The 22924-nt window shown below is 39.2% G+C and overlaps 1 protein-coding gene and 1 long non-coding RNA gene across 5 annotated transcripts in view; one reads left to right on the top strand and one right to left on the bottom strand.

Annotated features, from left to right (window-relative positions):
- Window positions 1–22924, bottom strand: part of LOC124272894 (homeobox protein Meis1-like) — a 109787-nt gene that overhangs the window by 80726 nt on the left and 6137 nt on the right. Inside the window, exons 1-7 of one of the 4 annotated variants that reach the window (XM_046708118.1) lie at window positions 15122–15219; window positions 14296–14409; window positions 13945–14168; window positions 13410–13557; window positions 12649–12699; window positions 11875–11925; window positions 10521–10721 (exon numbers count right to left, since the gene is read on the bottom strand). In XM_046708118.1, coding sequence (XP_046564074.1) covers window positions 10521–10721; window positions 11875–11925; window positions 12649–12699; window positions 13410–13557; window positions 13945–14168; window positions 14296–14307 — 687 coding nt within the window. In that variant the 5' untranslated portion in view covers window positions 14308–14409; window positions 15122–15219. Of the gene's footprint in view, window positions 1–10520; window positions 10722–11874; window positions 11926–12648; window positions 12700–13409; window positions 13558–13944; window positions 14169–14295; window positions 14960–15121; window positions 15220–22924 lie in introns of those variants that run through there. The other 3 variants (XM_046708117.1, XM_046708116.1, XM_046708119.1) reach the window with 3 other exon arrangements.
- On the top strand, window positions 1778–22237 carry LOC124272895. Its single transcript, XR_006897473.1, has 3 exons — window positions 1778–1904; window positions 6372–6424; window positions 22054–22237. It is a non-coding gene; the product is annotated as an uncharacterized LOC124272895 (long non-coding RNA).

Here is a 22924-nt window from a genome sequence, read left to right as displayed (position 1 = left end):
GCCAAAATACTGAGCAACTTTACATTCCAATGCTCTGACAATAATGAACACAATTACATGTTCTTGTCAATTTTACACATTAACAAATATTTTAAATGTATCAATTATTCTCGAGTGATTCTAATGTTACTGTTTATTAATAAGCATTGTTATGTTTACAGTTATTCTGAAAAATATCTCCTTAAAATCTAGCAGTATCCAAAATATAATAAGATAGTTAGGAAATTTGAACACACTTTTTACATTACATGAAGCTGATGAGAAATGTACATTACAGAGAAGTGATACGTAATCTACAAGCCTACAATCAGTGTACAGATATCTCCCTACATGCAGCAATCAGCAATGACCCACACTACCCACAGAACACGACAATCACCCAAACACATTATAGGGTCAGAAAGCTGAAACTTTTTTGACCCAACACTGCCATGGTTTTTGTCGATCAAAGTGAATCATCCCAAATAAAGAGCAATTCCTGTGAGCTGGACTCAAGAGATGGTGATGAGATTAGCCATGACGCCATTAGCTCGCCATAGTCACTCTTTTCATGTCCCCCCCTGTGGAGGACAGTTTTTTACAGCTAGAAATTGTGGGTGGTATGGGCTGTAAAGTGTCATACCCTGCTGTCGTGGACAACAATCGGACAAGCAACGTACCTGGACGGTCTAACACCACAATCGTCAATTTCATAGCTGTCAATTTGTTGAGGAATAAACCCAATGTTCCTTGAATCACCAAATCTCAGTCTTCTATTCATAAATAGTGCGAGTTATAGGCTTTAATAGTCGTTGATCCATGTATATTACATAGAGATGCCCTGGTGATTAGCACATAAAACATGTTGATTTCATGCTGATTTCACGCCCGAGACAGGAATTTCTCTATGAATATTAAGCGGATAAGTACTTCACTTAAAATGGTTTATCACATTCACTTTGAAAATTGGATAATAAATTATGGGCAGATTTCATTCATATGTAATAATGTGTGTGTAGAATACTAAAAGGTTAGTTTTGTAAATATATATAATATGAGAAAACTTGAAAACAGAACAGAGTTCTTCCCCTTGAACAAAGACATTGAGAACCAAATACAGTCCCCCAACCAAAATAATTAACTCTACTGAAAAATAGTTACATATTTTCTAGATAGCCTGATGGAACTTGACATTTATTTACTAACTCTATAAGTCCCCCCCTTGGTCAATGTTAAACCTAGTTACTGATACAAATAAACAGCTGATGTCATTCATCATGTGGCAATACATCATGCTATATATAATCTTCCTGTCTGATGTTTTGAGAATTTAATTAAAGATTCACGCTTTCTGGTTATTTTTTCAACAGCTTTACACCTTTTCTTGAAATTCTATAGATTAGTCCCCATAATATGATTTAATTCAAGTTGAACTTTTGTCCACCTTCTCCTCTATTGCTCAAACAGACATGTTTTGTTATGGTTGGTTATTAAGGAAAATCATGGAAATTTGAAACCAACCACCGCATCGGTATTTCTTGTCCATTTGTATTAAGAAAAGAAAGAGCTAATAGAGACTCTAACAGCAACACATCAATGGCAAACCCCACAAGTTGCGAAAGATCTTTTTTACCAGTTTTCATTTCGCTAAAATGAAGTTTTGACGTTATTCACAATAGGATGAAAGCAAGGGGTTGTAAAAAGGACGTCCAAAATTGTGAACAGCACTGTTGGAATCTTATGGTGAAGGTAGCCCGGACGGTTACCCCCTCTTACAAATTTCATTGACATTGCCGAGGCACAGAGTGGGTCAGCAAAAGAGCTTTGAGGGGATCACAGAGAAACGGGAATAAAGGACAGGTGCCGTGGGCACAAAAGCCCAGGTTCCCTACACAGATTGAATCCTAAGAAGTATGCTTAAACAGGTAAAGTGAACGCTAAGTAAACGATGCATTTGGCTTTTGGTTTGTTCACAACCAGCTCAGTGTTTTCGGGTCAAGACTTTTGCCACGAGCTTACATTTAACATTCTGACCCCACGGGCTGGCTGCATTCACAGCCTTAGGCAGCTTGTTTCCAAACCTCTATAATATTTACACAATTAATTCCCTGTGTGTTTCAATCTATTAGTGTGTTTTTGTTACCTCAAAGGCCCGGCAAGTCCCTACAGCATCCCATCAGGGACTGGATGAAGAGGGGTGATAGAAGTACTGTAGTTTTCATAGGGAAATCTATGCATTCAGTTAGATCAGCATATTAATGTGTAATTTGTACATGACAGACTATCACTATCATTACTAAATACCATCATTATTATTTTTGTAGAAGGGAAAGTAAAAGTAAAGATATTGTTTATGCAGTAGTTTAAGGAAGATAAGATTTTATCACTTATAATATGTATACTAATTATCATCATTATAATCAGTGCAAATAATATTTTCATTTCAAAGTATTTCTTGTCAACATAAAAGCACTTTTAGATCAATAACGATTCAGATAACAAAATATTTAGTTAAACGACTTTTGGAAAAAAAACATTCTAGGAATCTATAAAATGTTTTGTAAGTGATGATCACACAAATTTGCCCTCAAATATAAATGTTGAGACTTGTCCATGATATTGATTTTAACAGTAAAAACAGGAAAATTAAATACATTGTCAGGACACGCTCCCTAAAGAAAATGCGTGGTGGTAATGGGTAAAATCTGCTGTGTTTGTAGCCCAGCTGGGGGCTGAACTGGTGGTGTTTCTCGAGTCACTTACTCTTGTGATTACTAGGCCAAGTATACCGCTCACATCCATCAGAATGCATTTGTCTCACTTCTAATTTCATTATTTTCTGATAAAGCCAAGTCCAGCACAGGGGACGGTGCTGGCCAGCAGCGGCCGCCAGGGTGACCTGAACTAAGGCGAATCTACTTTGGACATAAACGATCTTTGTCTTGAGACACTTAACATGGGCTGACAAGGGCCGTGGACTCACATGATGTGCAATTGACGACCATGCAGCACAAAATAAACTGAAAATTAACACTGTGTCAGCTGATGCTAGTCTGTGCAGGGTAAGCAAGTCTGGCCTGAGGTGACGGGTGGGTGGCTGACAAGATATATAGGTTAAACCTACAAAAACTGACGTTAATGACAATATACATCATGTCTCTGTGTCATGTCGCTGACACAGGAATTCAGAGCTGGGTGGTGGGATTTCAAGAATCATTGACTTTGTGTTGACGATAGAAACTGACATGATTGGTCAGAGAAAGAGCAATCTTTTTTTAACCGGTAAACCCATTGATGGGGGTTGATATGGGGCAGTGCCTTCAAGAATCATTGACCTTATGTGAGGACAGAAATTGACATTGTTTTCCAAGGAATGAACAAGTAATTTTTTTATGGCACAAACCCAATGATACAAAGGTTGTGGAATGACACCACAGGCGTGAATTGATATCAGCATTTGTGGGCACGGGCAGACACCCTCTGCTGGGTTTTTCACTGGGCTGAAAGTGTGTAGTATGGCGAAAGCCCATGGGACTGACGTTATGTGCTAGCAAGCCTGATGGCCTGAAAGAAACTGACAATGTGTACAAGGCGACAACTTGTAAATAATTGACCTGACCAAATTCACACTTTTAAAAGCTTTTCCTTTTTTGTAAATGCTGAACAGCCGAAAACTGTCTCCTCAAAGCACTGAGTGTGCTTGGGACCCTGTCTGTCACAGGTACATGTGTTGGGGACACTTGTTCTAATCATTAATTTATGACATGTTCACTCATCAAAGACAGGGATGTTCTGAAATAAGCGTTATCTTGCCTTGACCAGGAGACTAGGGTTTAACGGTCAGGTCAACACAGGTATGGAGATCATCAGTAACTATTTGCATTTGCTGCCGATATCACACCACATATGAGTGGTGATAAGTACTAAAAATAGCCCCTGACTGACCTAGTTGTCTATTTCCATATCATATACATATACATCTAGTGAAATCCACAACTTACATGGTTACATAGCTTATCATTAATTTTGATGCAATAGGACATATACATGAATTTTGAAAATTTCAATAATATTTTGTTCTTAAATATTTTACAAATTCATATCTAAAATAACGTTAGATCATTGTTGACATATAGTCAATCATTAAAATACATATATCAAAATTAAAAAATATACTTCCACTGTTTGATTCAATAAAATTGAATTTGCTTGCAAAAGTATTATTGAATGAAATCCGTTTCCATCCTGGCTGAAAGTTTGAGAAAAATATTTGTCAGTGAGGAGAATTACTTCCTAGTTTTTGCTGATCCAAATCGATACATGAATGTTGTCACTTAAATCGTATATTTCATAATTGAATCCTTTCCCCAAGTCTCCATCCAACTCCCACATTGGGCTGCGACACTTCGGGGCCATGGGGCCAAACCGCTTTCGTGAAAACTTCATCAAATTTCAATAACGCATCCAAAATTCCACGCAAGTCTGCATTTTTTTTTCCCTTGTTGCTAGTATTTTGGAGTCTGGTTGTTGTGTGAAACTGGATAGCTAAGGGTATTGCTGGCGTTGTACCTCTAGCCTTGCATGACACTCTGATTTAATGCTTGGATACAGCTTGAAATGTACAATGCACTTTCTTACTGTTTATTGATAGGTCTGCTACTGATTGATGAGGATTTCCGTCTGGCCCTTGTTTGAAAATAAACATTCTCAGTCCAATTATCAAAATATTTTTACCATCATCATTATGGAAATATGTCACTGGTTATCCCACAAAAACCTGGTAAAAACTGCTAATTTCCTTTGGAGATTTGATGACAAAAAGTATCAAACACCCTCGTGTCAATATTACGAAATCTAATGACCCACGTCAGAGGAAGTCAGTTAAACAACAAGAAACATATCAGATTGTAAGCTGTCAAAAAAATCAAAGAATTTCCAAGGAGTAGTGAATTTTAGATCTTGAAAGAAAAATATCCCCTTTGAGACCTTCTATGGTTGATGCAATAATATACTAATTGATGTAGAGTCCTGTGGGTGGGCTAATGATTTAAAAAGAAATCAGTCATTTTTGCGTGTCCTACTGATTTATTACCTTCATGACAGCTCCTGTCAGTCTTTGAAACACATAACACTTCCCACATTGAAACATGTGTTTTTATTTGTCTGATTTCAGACAAAGTTTTCCCAACTCAAAAAATCCATTACAACATAAGTATATTCTATAAAAATCAATAGAAGCCTTTGTTATCTCGTATATATTAAAACATAATTGATGATGCACTCTTGAATTTTAAGTAATGTTTGAGTCAACTGATTAAAATTTCAAAATGGCTAACTTCACATTGCATTCATCATGGAGTAAGGTATGAATTCTTAAAGAAGTCTTTATCGACTTTTGGTGTAATAATCTTCTTTCAATTTATATGTTGAAATTTCCAAAATTAATAATACTTCTGAAAATATAACTGTAGAAGAAATCAAGGCAGTGAATAGTTCCCTGTAATTATATTCAGTAAAAATAATTTTGGGTGATAATATTACAACAAAATGATTTCAAAATTTGTTATCATAGTTCCAAAATTATTCTTGCTTATTTCTAAGAAAAAAAAGAAGATTTCACCCCAGAATCATTAAAAATTATTGGAAAGAATTTGTTTGATCTTTTGAAAGACAAATTTCAAGATTTTCTTGATGAAAAAATGTCTGTCGTCAAAACCTGTCAAAGTTTCAGTAACAAAGGTGCCAGCACCTCATCTCTAGAACTCTTTGGCCCTTTTGAGGACTCTGTCATTGGGTGAAGAAGCACCATAGGGAAAGACAGGGTTGACAAAATAAGGAAAAGGGGCCATTAGCTATGTTCTTGGTCCAGGCAAAATGCAATACACTTTTTAAAGTGTGTGCGATTTTGAATCTATATCACATTTATTGATTTTGTAAAAGGCAGTGGAGAAATCTCCACTTGGAAGACATTTTCTATAACTCTTGACAGCTTCGTTTTTTAAAAGCAATTTGAGTCTCTCTGGCCCCTCTTAGACATTTCCCTGCGACGGATAGACACATATCAGGACCCAGATGTGAAATGGATGAATCCTAAATATCTGATTACTCTATTCATTTCAAAATGAAAACACTACGGATGGATGTGGGGAAGTAACAAAATGGGTGAAAAAAGTGAAATTAGATCCAATTCACCTTGAAATGTGCATCTTTTTAACTTGTTGCTTTTTTATAAATCTGTTTCTAGACTGATTATATTTTCATCAGACTTAGTGAGCGAATTCAAAATAATTATTTCAAGTAATATGTCAATTTTCAACAAAAACTTGAGTTATCTGCCAATCTTGACTGAAATGTGTGTCATCACTGAACTGGCATTTTGATTTATGTTCAAGAATTCAACTGAAACAGACATGGCCCATTCAAACTGACCTGTCAATCATCACAGGTAGATATATCACTATGACAACTTCAATCACCTGTCACTATCAAATATTAACTAACAGACTTAACATTAATTTTAAATCACTTTTAACATTAACTGATACCATCTCCTAACCAAGTATGAAATAATGACAGAACATCACAAAACAATAAATTGTTAACAGCCAATAAAATGCAAACAAAAGAGAAAAATTAGTTTGCCACAATGAATCTTTAATGAAGTAATATGGAGTACACAGCAAGGTAACATCAATCCATGTTTACTCATTCTAAAAGCATGCTATGTTTGTTTATAATTTTTACCATTTTTACTAATTTCCCATGGGAAAGCTAAAGATACCAGTTTGGTTGCAATTAATTGCTTTTTCCAAAAATATCTCAACAAAGAAGAAATCCACAACAAAATCCAGGAGTAAATTTATATTAACAGCATAAACTCTAGTTATCAGTTTATTTCTTGATTGAAAACTAAAGTGAGTGTGGAAGGTAGATAGTAGGTCAAATATAAACCCAGGGGCAGATCGCCAGCTGTGGGGGTGGGAACTTGGGGAGGGTGGGGAAGAAGAGAGGCTAAGTCTATTCCAAGGAGACACAGATAAAATCTCTCATTCATAGGACTCTAACACTTGTCATCTCAAATTTCACTTGTGTTATATTGTTACCAGCAGCTGTTGTAACTATACCCACAGACACAATTCCCGGTGCAAAATAGACTTTCCCGCTGGTGAAAAAAATACAAAACAACACAAAATTGATTTCTCCGAAATGAACTTAAAACTTTTTCTCATAATCTGTCTGTAAAATTCACATCAGTTGACATAGCATGATTTATGAAATTTATCTTCAAAAATATCTTATACAAGCTGGTTTCTTTTTTCCTATTTGGCAGCTTCGGAGAGTTTTTCCACTAACTAGAACACTGGCTTCCTGTTTTATTGTTTTGAACCGTAAAGTCAAAAATATACATCTGCTTATTTACATAAACCTTAGACCACATATACCGTAATGTATAAATTTGGTTAACTGAATATTTCAGCTCCGGCATGTGCAAGATACAGACACTGCCATCTATTGTTATAACCTATGCCATTTCATCCTGCTGTCCGTCCACCAGCACAAATGGTGTGTGTATTTATTTAACAATGGCAATGTACAAATCAAGATCTGCTTCTAACTATTTAGCAACGGTCTTCTAAGTAGGGAACAAGATAATTGAACGATCCTGGCGCGTCACTTCATTCTTCCTATAGCGCCAATATCGTTGATCAAAGCTCCAGCAAAATCAATTTATTTTATCTTTAATTGATCGGAGAGAAACTGCTACATCAGTTGCTACTTGTCAAAAGAAGACAGGCGATTGCTAAAATGTATAATAGAAATAACCACCCTAAACAAAAGCCGGTAGAAATATAAACTCAAATCTGAGAAAGAAAATCCTCGTCGGATTTGCAAATCGGGGATTGTTTTGAAGTGGCCAAACGGTCGCCAATGTCAACACTTTGATATCCCTCGAGAGCTTTCCTAATTAACAGATAATGGCCATGATAAGAAGATATAGGAATTTTTTGGTGTCGGCTCCCTAGCGGTTTACAACTGGGGAATTGTTTCTGGGGCAAGCCACACTAATCGTTCCCTTCTAGAAAGGGCAGTTTTGGACAAAACTATTCAACCGTAACCCCCATTTCTCTCAAGGGTATAAGGGTATGGGTGGTGCGCCCGGCCCACCCTTTTATCAATGGAATCGGCCATGCAGAAGAACGGTAGCCAACGGCGAAGTGACCGTCTTTTGGCAGGCGGGACACGGACGAGTCAAATTTAAACACTGCTTTTGAAACGAGATAAACGTTTTACCATGGGTCATTTTATAGTCGTTAAGTCTAACTTCTTTTTGTTCAGGGCACTGATTGCTTGAAGAGAGGTACAATGGTAACTGACCATCGCAGGCACAATAATAACAAACCAGTGCTAAGTGAAAGTTCCATTCCACTTGAAAAAGATAGCCCGACTTCGTAGCCGGAAGGCTGGCTCCTAATCTATTTGATTATTTTCACAAGTTTTTATTTGGGAATTTAAACTCTAGTCGTAATCGCTATTGTAGTTGGAAATGTAAATAAAACAAGGCACTGTGGTGCTGGATCAATGGGGTAAATTTTCCTAACTTGTCGATTGTTAAAACAACAATACCGTTGCATGACAAATGACTTTTCTGTTCACCCAAAACCCTACGGAAATATTAAAAAGTCATTCCATAAACGACAATAAAACGAACGGGGATTGTGTTTAGCTCTTTAGTTTTACCCACCATTAATTTTACGTGAAACTTTTCATGCAGAAGTATATTTTCTTTCAACGAGTTTCAGCAAAATCGAACAACAAAACTACCAGAGTAGAAAACACGGCTATACTAGAGGACTTGACACGAATACCCATGAAAGAATTTGCCACGAACTACCGCAGAAAATTAACGCTTAATGTGAATTCTTATTGTTAGGAATTTTAAAAACACCCACACATGTACCGACACGATTTATACCAATTCACACCACTGACCCGCCTGTAAGTTCAGCAGAAAGAAAACTCCACGAAATGTCTTAGGTCCCTATAGAAACAACACCGCCCCTCAAATTCCCTCCAAAACAAGAATCATTTAAGCTATTATTACGGGCAACGACCACAGACATCCCGCCCTGGTGTAGCACCAAATAATAATCATTTACCTGATAACCAACAACGCCTATTGTAAGTCTATGGCCACTAGATAAGACATCCGACTCCACAACATTCGTGTCCGGTAGATTCCAGTACAGACAACTTGAAAAGTTTTCAGAGGGATGAAAAGAATTGTTTCTTAACCAAAACCTTCAAGTTCGACCAAAGTATCATTGACAATTTTTGACATAATCCCCTGAGTACAATAACCGAATTATCTCGATAAAATCAAATTATTATTAGTTAATCTCAAAGACTAAACAAACGGTCATCTTTATAGACAACTAAGGCCCATTAATATCTAACTAGTGTACATTTCATCATTCACTGAAATGCACAAAGTATTAATTTCAGATCACAACACGAATAAAAATCGGAAACTTGACAAATCGGACAATATGGACGTTACCAAGAGTATAAGTTTTTCAGGAACTGCAGACTAATATGCAACTGGATAGTTCACACGTGTATTTATTACAATTAACTGCATTCTGTCAATAATTGATCTCATAAATGCGGAGTAAGTGGTATATTTTAGAACTTAACATTTATTCTCATAAAATACCAAAGTTTTCAGTTTCCAAATGATATCATTTCATTAAATATTCACGAAATGTTGGTAAAATAAACCACAATGAAAGAACGAAAATTGTATACCTCAATGAAATAATTGAATTATGTCTGTATCAAAAACAGCGCTTCCTTCAAATGATAACCAACTCCAAAACAAAACTATTTTAATCTAATAATACACCAACGGTTGAGTTGCAAAAAGAAACGGAACAGACATAGCTAATTGAATTAATTTTTAGCGGTTCATCTTTTCCCACGTTAATTCCCCGTCTGAACCAAACAACTATTCAAATTGAAGCACTGGTTCAAACAAATACATTTATCTCATTTTTCACTGAAAATGTCTAATTGTATGTTAATAAGAATTGCCAATTACAGGTGAAATGTCCAATACCGGTGTCATGGTGACACTGCGCGCCAATGTCATTTTTACGATAGGCCTATTGAGATTTTTATTCATTAACGCTCATAAAAATGATCACTTGGCGGCGCCGGTGGCTTTAAATTTCTTCATTCTGCCCTTAAAGTGACCGTCGAACAACCAATATCACCATAAAAAACAACTTTCATGATATACCGTTTACTGTTACTAGTGTTCAGGTATAATATTATTTGATGCGTTGTATATGTCGGGGTATGATTTTGTCTGCTTTAATTGGCACGTGACTAGCCCAACTGGACGTATAGACACAACATTATACGAGTGTCATTAATGTTATGTCTACCACAATGTAAACAATGGCACCTGTGAATTATGACACACGGAAAGGCATGAAACTACGGACGAACAAAATGGAGAAAAAGAAACGTGTGCTTACCTGTTCCTGGTTATTTGTCTCGGAATTATGTTCAATGGGGTTATCAGAATTTGAAGAATTCACTGTCGTTGAAGATGATGAACTTTTGCAAGGTGTGCTGTTACTCCCACCTTCGCGGTCATCGATCACCAAGTCTATGGGCATTTTGCCTTTTAAACAGCTAATGTACCGATGGCAAAAATTGTCACAGAGTTCGTGCACCTACAAAATAAATTATACCAATTTTCCTTAAAGACATATTTCTTACAGAAACATTCTTGTATTTTCATTATTCAATTAGAGAGAGAAAGCACCATGCGAATTTCCACGAATGAAAACAAGCGAAACGACTCGCACTGAAAGTCCATTGCTAATTCGCAAATCTGAAATTTTGATTCGAAAATTGGTCAGCAAAAAGGACAAAATCGGCATACATTTCGTGGAGGGATTTTTCCTCATTTATTAGATTAGTAATCCTTATGCCTTATTAGCGTCTTTCGAATGCAGATCACGGCTAAACGCTCCGAGCAGAGCTAGCCTTTTATTGTATCCAGTGGCTCGGGCAACATGGCGAACATGCGTCGTCTGCTACAGACCGCCATGCTGGCACGAGGCATTGACCAAAACAAATGCAGTTTCGGATTTTCTCGGGCGCTTCGTTCGCCGTGTGGTTTCCAAAAAGGACGCAATTTGTATATTAAATGTCAAAACTAAATTGCCGATGATATTTTCTAAACAACATATCCGCTGTTGACAATGTCAGATTCTATGCCTCCTAGTAATAAGGTGACAGACTTGGTATCTACCGACGACTGTATAGAACGTTTAGTACACTCAGCTCAGTGCGACTCACTTCGCGTTATCGTTTCGGGTCCTATGTGTTTGCATAAACTTGAAGGAAATGCTGTTATCAATGAAGGAAATTTTCTTCAGTGGAGTTCATGCCGATATCACCAAGAAACAGGGTGGATATCGGCCTGACACTTAATACAACAAGCGACATCCACGATCGAAATTATGGCATACATTTCTTATACATCGTATTTCATGTAAGAAACGCCTAATTTCATACGTGTGAATAAAACAGGGATTAAACAGTTAATTATTCACATGTAACAAAATTGCCAGCTAGTTAATCCGCTTTGAGATTTAATCAAAATCTATCGCCAACGCATACAGTTGCCAATTTCATGACATATATTGTAATGGACACCGTCAAAATACCCGCGTGACATGCAAACTAGACAAGATTTCAGCAATGGATAATAATTTCTTTGTTCAGCTGTTTACAGCGTGAATTAAACAATACTACGCCACGATGTTTCAGCGGCAATATACAAAGGGAAACAATTCATATAGATATATTTCAACCCACCTTTTCTAATTCCAACAGATGAAAACGTAAAACCTGGATTGACTGAATCATCTGGAAAAAATGACATGGAAAAATTGAAACTTCATATAGAAGCACGAAACGTATACGGACGATAAAAACACGACCTATAATACCCCATCAAATATTAGAGACGATACAGCAAATTCACAACAGACCATGGGCGATTTTAGGCTCTCAATTTCCACTCGAACCAGATGCCAATTAAAGTTTAATTTATTTTATTTTATGCCTCTTGGGTTCTTGAACACTTGCGCCCTAAAAGTATCATTTCTGGTAGCTGGTTGAGACCCGCCGTCTAATCAAGGATAGATGGAAAAGTCTCGTATCTGTTACAGGGAGTCTTTTGTTTTGGAAGACGGTCTTCCCAGTGGAGGTTAACCCATAAAACCATCTGGAACGTTTTTCTCGGGCAGAATCAGTCTAAAGTAAAATACTCAGTCCAGGCGCTATTTTCAGAATTTCCCTCGCGTCTCACGGTTCATTAGGGTGACTTGGCGAATTCGACCTTCCAGCGAAAACATGGGGCAAGTTGAGGCTCAAACTACTCGCTCCGTTTGCGAAAGAAATTTCCAAAACGGTCATTTGGCGATGTGGCACTTGGAGTTGATGAAACTAGACCGTTCCGAATCACAAATCTCCATCGACTTGGCCACAATGGTGCATTGGGGATGAGGAGAAATGGTCGTTATTAGTTCCGAGTCGGAAGCAAGTAAATTACTGATGATTTGAGGGAAAATAAAAAGGAAAACATACCAAACTGTCCAATTCGTGGTTTGCTGAGAAAAAGGGTTTGTCCGACCGGGCCTGCCAAGGAAAAATTAGAAAACGGGAAAAAGAGTAGTAATACATATATATATGGAAGATGGAAATGTTTGGATCCATGTATCAATAAAAGAATCGTATAGGAATCATTTTGCACGTATCAGTTGGATTTTATTATCGACTTGACCGAATAAATTCAATGTTATTACACATCTCTGGAACAAACCTCTCCCTGTCTCTACATTTAGACCACACTCGCTTTTAACAGCCATGTCAAGTATGGGGTTCTATATACAGAATTCAACCAAATCACATCGCAACATCCATCCCGACCATTTTATTTTATTATGTTCCTCATTATCTCTGCAAAGCGCTATAACTCTCGGGCGAGCAGTGATGAAATAAAAGGCGGACAATAAATTGAGGCATTGTGCAAGGTTACAATAATAAAATTCTCACTTTTCCTCTATTGTCTACGGTGGAAGCGGAATATCTAAACATGTAATGAAATGTGCCGGTTTGATTGGAAATCATTATCGTACAATGCGTCGCCAACCGACTGGTTTAATATTTCTGTCCTATACATGATTACTAGAACTGACGAAAAAACTAGACGACCTAGAAATTGCAGATGCATTCAGTGTGCGTAAAAATATTAAAACCTGGATCAGATTTCTCCGGATAACGACTTGGAAATAATTGAGAATTATTAGGGAAATTGAAATGCTGATGACAATGATGTTTATACGTACGAGAACTTGTTTGCTGAAGACGGCTATATCTTCGTTGAACGATTCTGATGAACACACGTCCCCACCCGCTACTCCTGGCTCTCGGGGGGTACATGTGGCTAATTCGCATTTTTCAAAAATTAATGCGAGAAGCGGGAAAAGTGCGTGTCTGAAAGAAGCGGAAAAGATACAGTTATTTTTTAACATCACAGATATGGCCGCCATTTTGGGAGCCGCTAGTTACTGGGTAATGATAGCGTGTTTTCGTGATCATCACTGAAAATCGGCCCTAAATGCCACAAAATATGCCGACATAAGGACTGGAGGTATCATTTACAGAGAGCAATGCCAAAAGACGGGGCCACTACACAAGTGTCAAGACTGATTTAGTCAAAACAAACCCGGAAAGCCGCGACCGAACCAAAACATTGGTTCAATGTGTTACAGTTACATAGACGACAGGCAAGGCTACACGTGCCGTGTGTTGTGAACTAAACTTTGGACCAGGACGCGCTACACGGTGATAATATTGCCTACCACAAGCGGATATACTTACGAATATATCGAATCTTTATCCCGTTTTAGTTGATTGTCTTGTGTGGATGACATTACCCCCGGCATAGTGCTGCTGGACGTGTAGGGTGGGTACTGGTGGATGGGGGACGGGCCGTGGTTGAGACTCGTGGAGGAGTGGGTTAGAGGGTGACTGGGCAAAGACCGGGGGTCCGAGTACATAGCCGAGGCGTCCATACTCCCGTAATGTGGGAGTTCATTGTCAAACTGCAAGAGAGACCAACACCTTACAACGTGCCACCAAGCACAGTATCAATTTCTCATAAATATTATAAACAGGAGCGGCAGAGCTCGTAAATTTCATTTAAAACAAGAGTGTAGGTATAATACTCACCCTCTGAGCCATCGGCGCGAAGGGAGAGAGCGTCTCCACTCTCGAATCTAAGTCCAGATATTGCGTAAGTTTTTACACTTCCACCGCCAGATTGGTATAAACAAATCCAGTGCCCTGTCAAAGAAGAAACAAACTGTCAAACACTGTAAAGCTCCATAGATCCAAACACGTTGGGCTCGGCCGTCATCACAACCTTAGTTTAACAACTGGCCTGTCGCAGCCTATAGCTAGTACCACTAAATCTGTCAATCAAGCCAGGGTTACTATAGAACGGGATAACAAATGAGCTGTCAAGGCCTGCCCTGCCTTGGGCGATCTGACTTCAACCAGTAGGGGATCCGAGTTTGCAACATAACACAAACTCACGCACGCTCTGAATCAGTGGCAAGCCGTAGACGTTCAAACTGGAGAAACACTATGGAAAGTACAGCTACCGGAGCTTCCGATAGTCAGTCGGAGACTTTATCCAGATCCCTGGCTGCTATTTCTGCTGGCAATCGGTCTCAGTCAGCCGAATCACTTCAGTCGTATCGAGTTTGCCCATTGTTTATCTCTATTGCGCTGTAATAGTTTTTCGCCTAACCCCGTTTTCCCCGGCACTCCTTTCCTACATGCTACCAGCGATAACATCTACCATCCGATAGCAGTCTTCTTCGACAGCAGAAAAACTAAGCATGCGAGGAAAATCGTTTCGGCGCCAGTCGGTTAAAGTATCCAGTATCCTTACTCAGCGGAATTAAATTACAGGCCCGGCACTAATTTAATCTAGGTTCCCCACGTGTTTTCGTCCACGTTAGCGCAAAATATAACTAAACCATGCATATACCTAAGCTGTCGTCTTGGTGTAAATCCGTATTCTCCGCGATCGCTGCTTGTGACAAAGTGTGTGAACTATATTTCTTTACTGTTTATCATCGGACTTGGAGAGAGACTGTCATACTGTGACTGAATACCCGTATCCCTAACACTCCGCCCTCTCGGCCACGCGGACTGAAATGGACTCGTCCGCTCCGCCCCTTGCCCCGCCCCCCTTCAGCTATGACACTCAAGGGTAATCGGGCGTTAGCGTCCAGCCAATCACAGCGCGACCGCCTATACACCGCGCAAATTCGACTTCTTCGGCTCAGCTCCCAAGGTTTCGGGCCGAGTTTTCCGACAAGAAGGACTAGGTCCGTGTACAATGCTTGTGACGTTCCAGTGCTTGGGAAATATTTGATATAGGGAAAAGAGAATATACAGGAAAGTCTGTTATCTCGATCTGCTGGAATAAGCAACTAAGGTACTCATGGAACTACCATTGTTTATGATAGACTCGAACACCGCAAGAAAAGCATGGCCCCTATCGCATTCTGCTGTTCAGGAGGATTCTACTGACACTAACATTTTCGCATTCTTTCATGCTAACCTTTTTGTAAGTGTTTTTCAGTTTCTGTCGTTTAAAGTTAATCTTCAGCTTAAACAGTTATTGATTTTAAAAATAAATCATTGTTAACGCTTTACGCTGGTCAGCTTATGGATTGCATGAAATGAGCATCTGAAATTGCCATTAGTGTTATCGACAATGATCTTTAGGAATTTCTTGTCAAATACAACCAGATTGCCACCACTTGGGGTAATAAAATACCAGTATAACATGTCGGCAGTAATACCCCTTGTAAACGGTGTCTATGTCTTTAGCCATCTTGATATAATTAACAGAAGGTATAATTAATACCACCCACTAATTACTAAACAGGGTGGTATTATAAAGTGACGACGTTCTCACAGTATGACCACTGAAATATCTCATGTCGTGCTAAGTCCCACCTACCTGGCATCGGTTAGCGAAATCGTCACAATTTTCCGCGCCATGATTTTATTAGCTTAACAGGAATAAATCAAATCCCCCTGAGATAGACAGACAATAAGTACTGAGCGAATAGTATCCATCCACTACGGGGACAATTACGGAATTCCGTAGGTCTTTCTGTATCCGTCACTCCGGCGATTGTCTGCGAATTTGTTTATACATTTTCTCAAATTTTAACGACCGAGACTGGCTTATTTGGCCACAAGATTAACTGTCGGGCATACCTACAGAGGTAACATTTATCTAGTTACGTAGAAAGGTCATTTCACTGGAATTTGCGTATCGTTTAACATCCGTAGAACTGCTTTAGTACAGTTAGCGGCACTTTCAACGTGGTACTAAAAGACACATACTTCAAGCATTTATAATGAATATACACATACACATCACGGCGGGACAAATACGTATATTATCACCAGCGGTATGGACAGAATTTAAATTGCGCTTAATCATACATTCAAATACATTTACAGTTTACACACGAGGCGCTGGATAGTTTACAATCAGTGCCTGTTGTAGACACATAAAGTTGATTTTAACACTAGGCGAGTTAAGCCGTTCTACGTGAACATATTGTGGCGATGACTGAATATCATATTAACTTTCTGAGTATGTTTTTCGGAGTTTATTATAAAATGCATTATATATCAAAATAGCTGTATGATTTCTTCTGGTATTTTGACAGAAGCTAACTCAATTATTCCTATAGATCATTTGAAATGTAATGAAATTTGTGTAACATATTCCAGTGGACAATGAATTTGTTCAATCATATTATCAGGGAAAACATTCGTACACTATATGTCGGTTTTAAATTAGCTTTAAAAATTACAAGTCATGAACTGGTGTTTCAACTTAAAATATACAAGAAAAAATATTTAAATTCACACCTTAAAATTGAATCTCCAAGAAACACCAGCCTATTGTTTCATTAAGATGGAACCCCTGATTAAATTCATAATTAGCTTACGCTGATTCCAGTAACATTTCATTTGTTAATGGCGATAAAACGTAGAAGACCTTAAAGCACACATGCTAAACGTAATTAATCAAAATAAACGTCTGCTAGTATCATTTTCAAAATTTGATTTTAGCACTGCGCATTTAAAATAACTTGGCAAAAGTACCTTAGGGGTTTCTAATCTGTCCCAAGAGAATCCCGTCGCAGACTGATTGGTGCATAAATTATGATTTGTTGACAAAACACGATTTTATTGATGAGAAAACAGTTTTGGTTTATTTTGAAATGTTGGTTGATCTGGGATGACTACATTAAGAGAGGAGTGAGATTCTCGTCAGTCTATACCTTCCGTAGACCAGGGCGTTTCGAGTAGGTCACATGACCATGTTTCCAGAATAAGCCCGTCATTTAGTCAAAACAATGAATTCTATGTTTTGAAATAGAGCTAGATTCATTTGCCTCTTACCTATTCCAAATATGTGACAAGTATGTTGCGGGATATTGTCACATGAGTTGTATGTCAGCTGGGGTCAACTAAATAGAATGGATTTTGAACCTTCGCTATTCGCATTATATATACTCTTCGTGAACAGCTAATGGCTAAACGTCCTACCTAAGGTTGTGGAAAACTTTGATAACCAGCGGTGGAAGAATAATGATACACGTTTCCTCACACAAACAGAAGAAATTACATGCATAGAAATAAGCAAAGCTCATACGAAGGACGGAGGCTTAAAACCTTGCAATGATACGTTTGTCTGTGTGTGCCACGGTGTACGTCCCATATTAGTTGCATTCAGTGTGTGATTATAATCTGAAAACGCCTCGTGGGAATGACAGTCTTTACTAGTGAACAAACTGCCAATAAGTGTGAATTAAGGGATCCTAGGCCCACATGCCTCGTCGCCAGATACTGCTCCACGTGTTTTAGGGACGGCAACACTGAATAACAGTATACGTCATTTGTAAGAAACGCTTATTTATTGCAACCAGTTTTAGAAACTCAATGTGAAATTGTCTGTTTCAGCTAAGGATGAAATCAACACGAAAGCCAATAGCAAAATAACATATCCCCAACACCGCTGTTGTTAGCAAATGTGTAAACATATAGCATAGGATAGCCTATATTGACAACTAGCGGGGATTTGTCAATCAAGCCTGGAGTGAAATACACCTTGTCTGTTTCAAAGTAAACCGCCCTCGCCGACACCGGCGGTACTACAATACCAATATAGCCTCCTCATAACACATGGTTTGTATATAGCCCATGCAATATAGAACTGGGCGATGAAATAGGCACTCGCCAACAGTTTGGTTCTCATTGCTAGCGAGGGGCTTTAAAAAGAGCCATTGAAAGCACGTATTAATGTGGGAATAACGGCAACAAAATACATCAGCTTTATATCACTTTGATGTTGTGTCAAATGAGTTTGGTCGTGTATTTGACTATGCAGGTGTCATGTCGGTTTCAGTGCGTGTAATTCCCGCATTCGTCTCGATATTGCCATCATTTCATAGCATTTTCACAATAAGTACTCTAGTCGTAACTATTACACAAACAGAGCTGTCATTACGAGGAGAGTAACGAGGGCTCCCAGTGCACTCACAACGTCATGTATGTATCATGTACATATCTGTGCAATTAGCAAGGTGAAACATACAACAAATTGTTTATACGAACCAGGCATCACGTCTCGTCAATAGGGTGTTGGTGATTTCCATTTATAGTTGATATTTGGCCAATAATTGGTATCAGTGACTCACGAAATTGAGCAAATATGAGCACATTATGTGATAATCATTAATTATGCAATTTGCAAATGTTGCTATTAGTTTCACATGTCTCTAAAAGAAGTATCTTAATGTCGACCATTTTTCCTGAAAACGCGTTTTCTACGATTACAATTGCTATAACCTTTGGGTGGTAGTATTACGCTGCCTATAAATCAGTAATGTAAATCCCACACAGCAATAATCAGCAGTTCAGCACATTACATGTGACCAAAGACCATATAACTGTTAATTCCTGTTAAAAATATTCCCCGACACGTAACGACTAAAACACGACGTGTTTATCTCTTGTCAGAGGCAAGAAGCAGCTCTAGGATAACTATCTGCTTACATCATGATAAGCATCCAACAAAATGAGTGCCATTAATTACATCAATCAACATGCAGTTTGATATACACATCACTCATCAGTGGTACATTTCACTTTTTCTACAAGGAAGCATGCATATTTCAGGAAAAGAGAACTGGTGTATGGTGTTCAGTTTGTTTCAGGGCTTGTTGTATCTGACCAGTGTTTATGAAACCACTTCAACGCCGAATGCGCGTGGCACAGGGTGACCCCTCTATCCTCTCGATATGTAATGCCACCCCGAAGTGAACGGTGTGGCTGGGAGTATTGGCCTGTCTGACACTCGCAGCGGCCCTAAATGACTGTCGATGGACTTGCTGCTTTAATGAGCTGGCCCGCTATTCTTCACCTAGCGTCGAGGGTTGGCCTTTTTTCGAGGCAGATACCGTGAAATTACTCTATGGGCACACTTCGGGCCTGGCTCTCACGGGTGATATTTTGACTTCAGTGTAACGAGATGTCCTTGTACATATTCGCCATGACGAGATTGTACGAACGAAATTGCGTTTAGCTCGGCGCGACACTTCTGTGTTTAGCCTGGGTGGTTTAATGAGCGCTCGTTACCGATGACCCCCTCCCTCCCTCCCCACAAGCCCTGGGGCCCATCCCAGCGCAAGGCACCCTGGCTCTGCACCCTAACTTCAACAATACGACCTGTGTTGACGTGTCAGGACTCCACCGTCAACTCGGCGACAGCGAAACGAGCCCCTCGGCGAAATGATTTCACCAAAACATAAGTAGCAATTCTAGCCGTTTACGCAAAGAGACTGGCAAGCTTGCCAGCCCCAAGACGCCTAATTTAGTGCGAATTCAACATCCGTTGTCGTGGAAATGTCGGGATGTGTGGAGTGGATACTGTTCTGTTAGTTATTTTAGAAGCACGTGCAACATCCCAACATCCCCCGGGTAATTCCGAACCAACATCCAGCCATATATCAACGTACCGTTCATTACCGGCCGGTAAATACAGACGATCTCACAATAAACAACAACAGAATATGAAACAAAACCATGACGGTTCGTAACTCCGCACAACCCAGTCTCCCACCTGCTGCCCATGTACATGACGGCGACAGTGGTACATTATACTGAAGGAAACGTGTTTTATTTGACATACATGACTGTGTTTAGTGGCATGACAGTCACCAAGTTGGCCAGGAAGACAATACAGGTCGACTGACAGTTATCGACAATCCGAGACGTCAATAGATCATTAAAAGAGCACGTGTGTCATACTGTTTTTACGAAACGAGTGTAAGACTTTTCACGAGCGAGAGCCAGTGTATTGCATGAATGTGCACACACAGTTTCGTAATTTTAATATGAGACCCGTGCGAGTGTAGTAATTCATTATTACTTATCATTTTTAGTCCTTTTGAGTTCCATTTTAGAAAATAGTACACTGATCAAATATGCCGTCAAACCGCAATTGTTGAGCCACGTCAACAATGTTCATCTATGACGTCGTTTCTAGTGTGACGTCATTCTTACTTGATGTCACAATCAGATTCGGGTGACCTAAACAATGCCGTCTTGATGCCGTTCACAAAGCACTGGTGCGCGATATTTGCACTTGTGCATATGTGGTTTTTATGAACTCGGCTATTTCTACTCCTTGTGTAAACTCAACACTGGGCTGGTGTATCTTACCGACGGCCTCTCACCTACAGATTGCTGCTGCAGAATTGTCAGTGCAATCATATACATCACTGAAGATGAAACTGACGTTTCGTTTCGCATGTAGATGTAACCGCTTTTACACATGGAGCTTCTCTCAATAGAGATTAATTATTCTTATAACACAAATCTGTCAATGTTCGGATTATGATCAACCTAACAGCAAGGTACAATACAATCATACATTCATTATTCAGTCATTTGTACACGTTCAGTTAAAGGGCATGACGACAATGAAGCAAGATATCCGCCTTCACCGTGGTTCTACTGTTTGCGAGGCTAACGGGGGTTAGAATTGCAGAGGACTTAACAATTCGAGAGCAACTGCAGACAAAACGGCTACCATTGACACGACAAAACAGGTAGGATCCGCGGGATGGTGAATTATACAATTAAAAAGCGAAATGGACACGATGGCGTGATATTGAAATCTACACGATGCTTATTTTATCCGTGGTGAAATCGACAACGCACATGGCGCGGTCCTGGTGAGAAGGACACTGGCGTTTCCCTGTTCATTTCAATCTCACGAGAAGATACGCGCATCCTAGAGCTACGATCGAACTGGGGCTCGCCTCACAGAACTTGTCAATTGCTCCGAGTCGGAAATCTACCAATAATCGGCCACGCATTCGTGTTCTGTTTTCGTTCCAGTGATTTCTGTGACATGTATGTCGTATTCACCTCTCACCGCTGCTTATCCGTTTCACGCACTATCTCTCCCACTTCCCAAATCCCGTCTTTCTTTCATTCCACAGTTTATTAATAAGAAAATTCTCACTATCTCCCTAAGCCGTCCGCAACAAACGATATTGCGCTTCGCTCACACACGCTCCAGTGAAGTTTTCGATCCTGCCGCTTTCGCCAGCCGGTATGAATTGTTCAATGAAATACTGATTGATTGCGTTAGTAACACGACACAATTTCCTCTCTCTGTCTATCACTCATCCATCTGTCACTCTCCCCCTCACTCACTCCATAGAGTCTGTTTGGGTTATCTGCCCATGTCGCGACACTCTCTGATAAGAAAACGATTTCTTTAACTCAATTTTGTATTTTTCGGAAAACTCTCAGTCTTCACATTACGTTCGATCCATTAGAAAACCACATTATTCATTTTTCTCCTTACAGCTCCGAATTAGAAGATTATTCAGGAACAGCTCGTGACAGTCCGCCATCCCCAACAATGGGGATTGTTTTAAAAGCAGATATTACAGACCCGTGAAACTATACAACTTCACTGGGCTCATGTAAGCAATTACGTGAAATTGTTTGAGAAATTGTTTCCTATAAACAACGTAAATAATTTGCTTCACAAGAACAACCCACTTCCTGAATCACTGTAATATTGCTGCACAATTCTGACAAAAATAAATCTCCCGTGAATGTACGCCGTAGTTCTTTTGATGTTTTCTTTTAATGGTTAACATATATATCAATAAATTATAAACAAATAAACTGCTGCATCGATTTCCAACAATTAGGTCACGCGGATCAGGGTCGACTCTACCCTGTACCATCTGCACCAGGCGAAATTGACACTGTGCATTGAAAACACTCACATTTCATCCTGCTGTCGTCCGCTTATCATTTATTCATTCTGTCTATCTAGTGCTTCACTCAGACCCTGCGTTGGGGCCGACTTATCATGGATATTCTTTCCCAGACTTGATTACTACTCCTGCAAAGTACGCCGCCCGTCACATAAGTTTGTCATTTATTCATCTATTATTCATTCTTTCATTCCCTAGCCTCGTTTCATATCCTCTTCGCACATGGATCTAGTTACGGGGTTGGGGGAGGGGGCAGATTAATGGTGGGGGTGCGATCAAACACGATTTTACGTTTTGTGCAGATATCGAAGTCTTTGTACTTTGCAGTTGGAAGAAATTGACAACTTATCATCGTATGTATCGCGAAGTAAGTTGGCAACATTCCGTTGTACTATTTACGGAACAATTCCAGCTAAAAGAAGTATATTGATGTATGTTGGCAGGGGTCC

Source organism: Haliotis rubra, unplaced genomic scaffold (assembly GCF_003918875.1).
Source record: "Haliotis rubra isolate DU_JTF1 unplaced genomic scaffold, ASM391887v1 Scf174, whole genome shotgun sequence".
In the NCBI taxonomy this organism is placed as follows: Eukaryota; Metazoa; Mollusca; class Gastropoda; order Lepetellida; family Haliotidae; genus Haliotis; species Haliotis rubra.
This window is presented reverse-complemented; position numbering and strand designations above follow the sequence as displayed.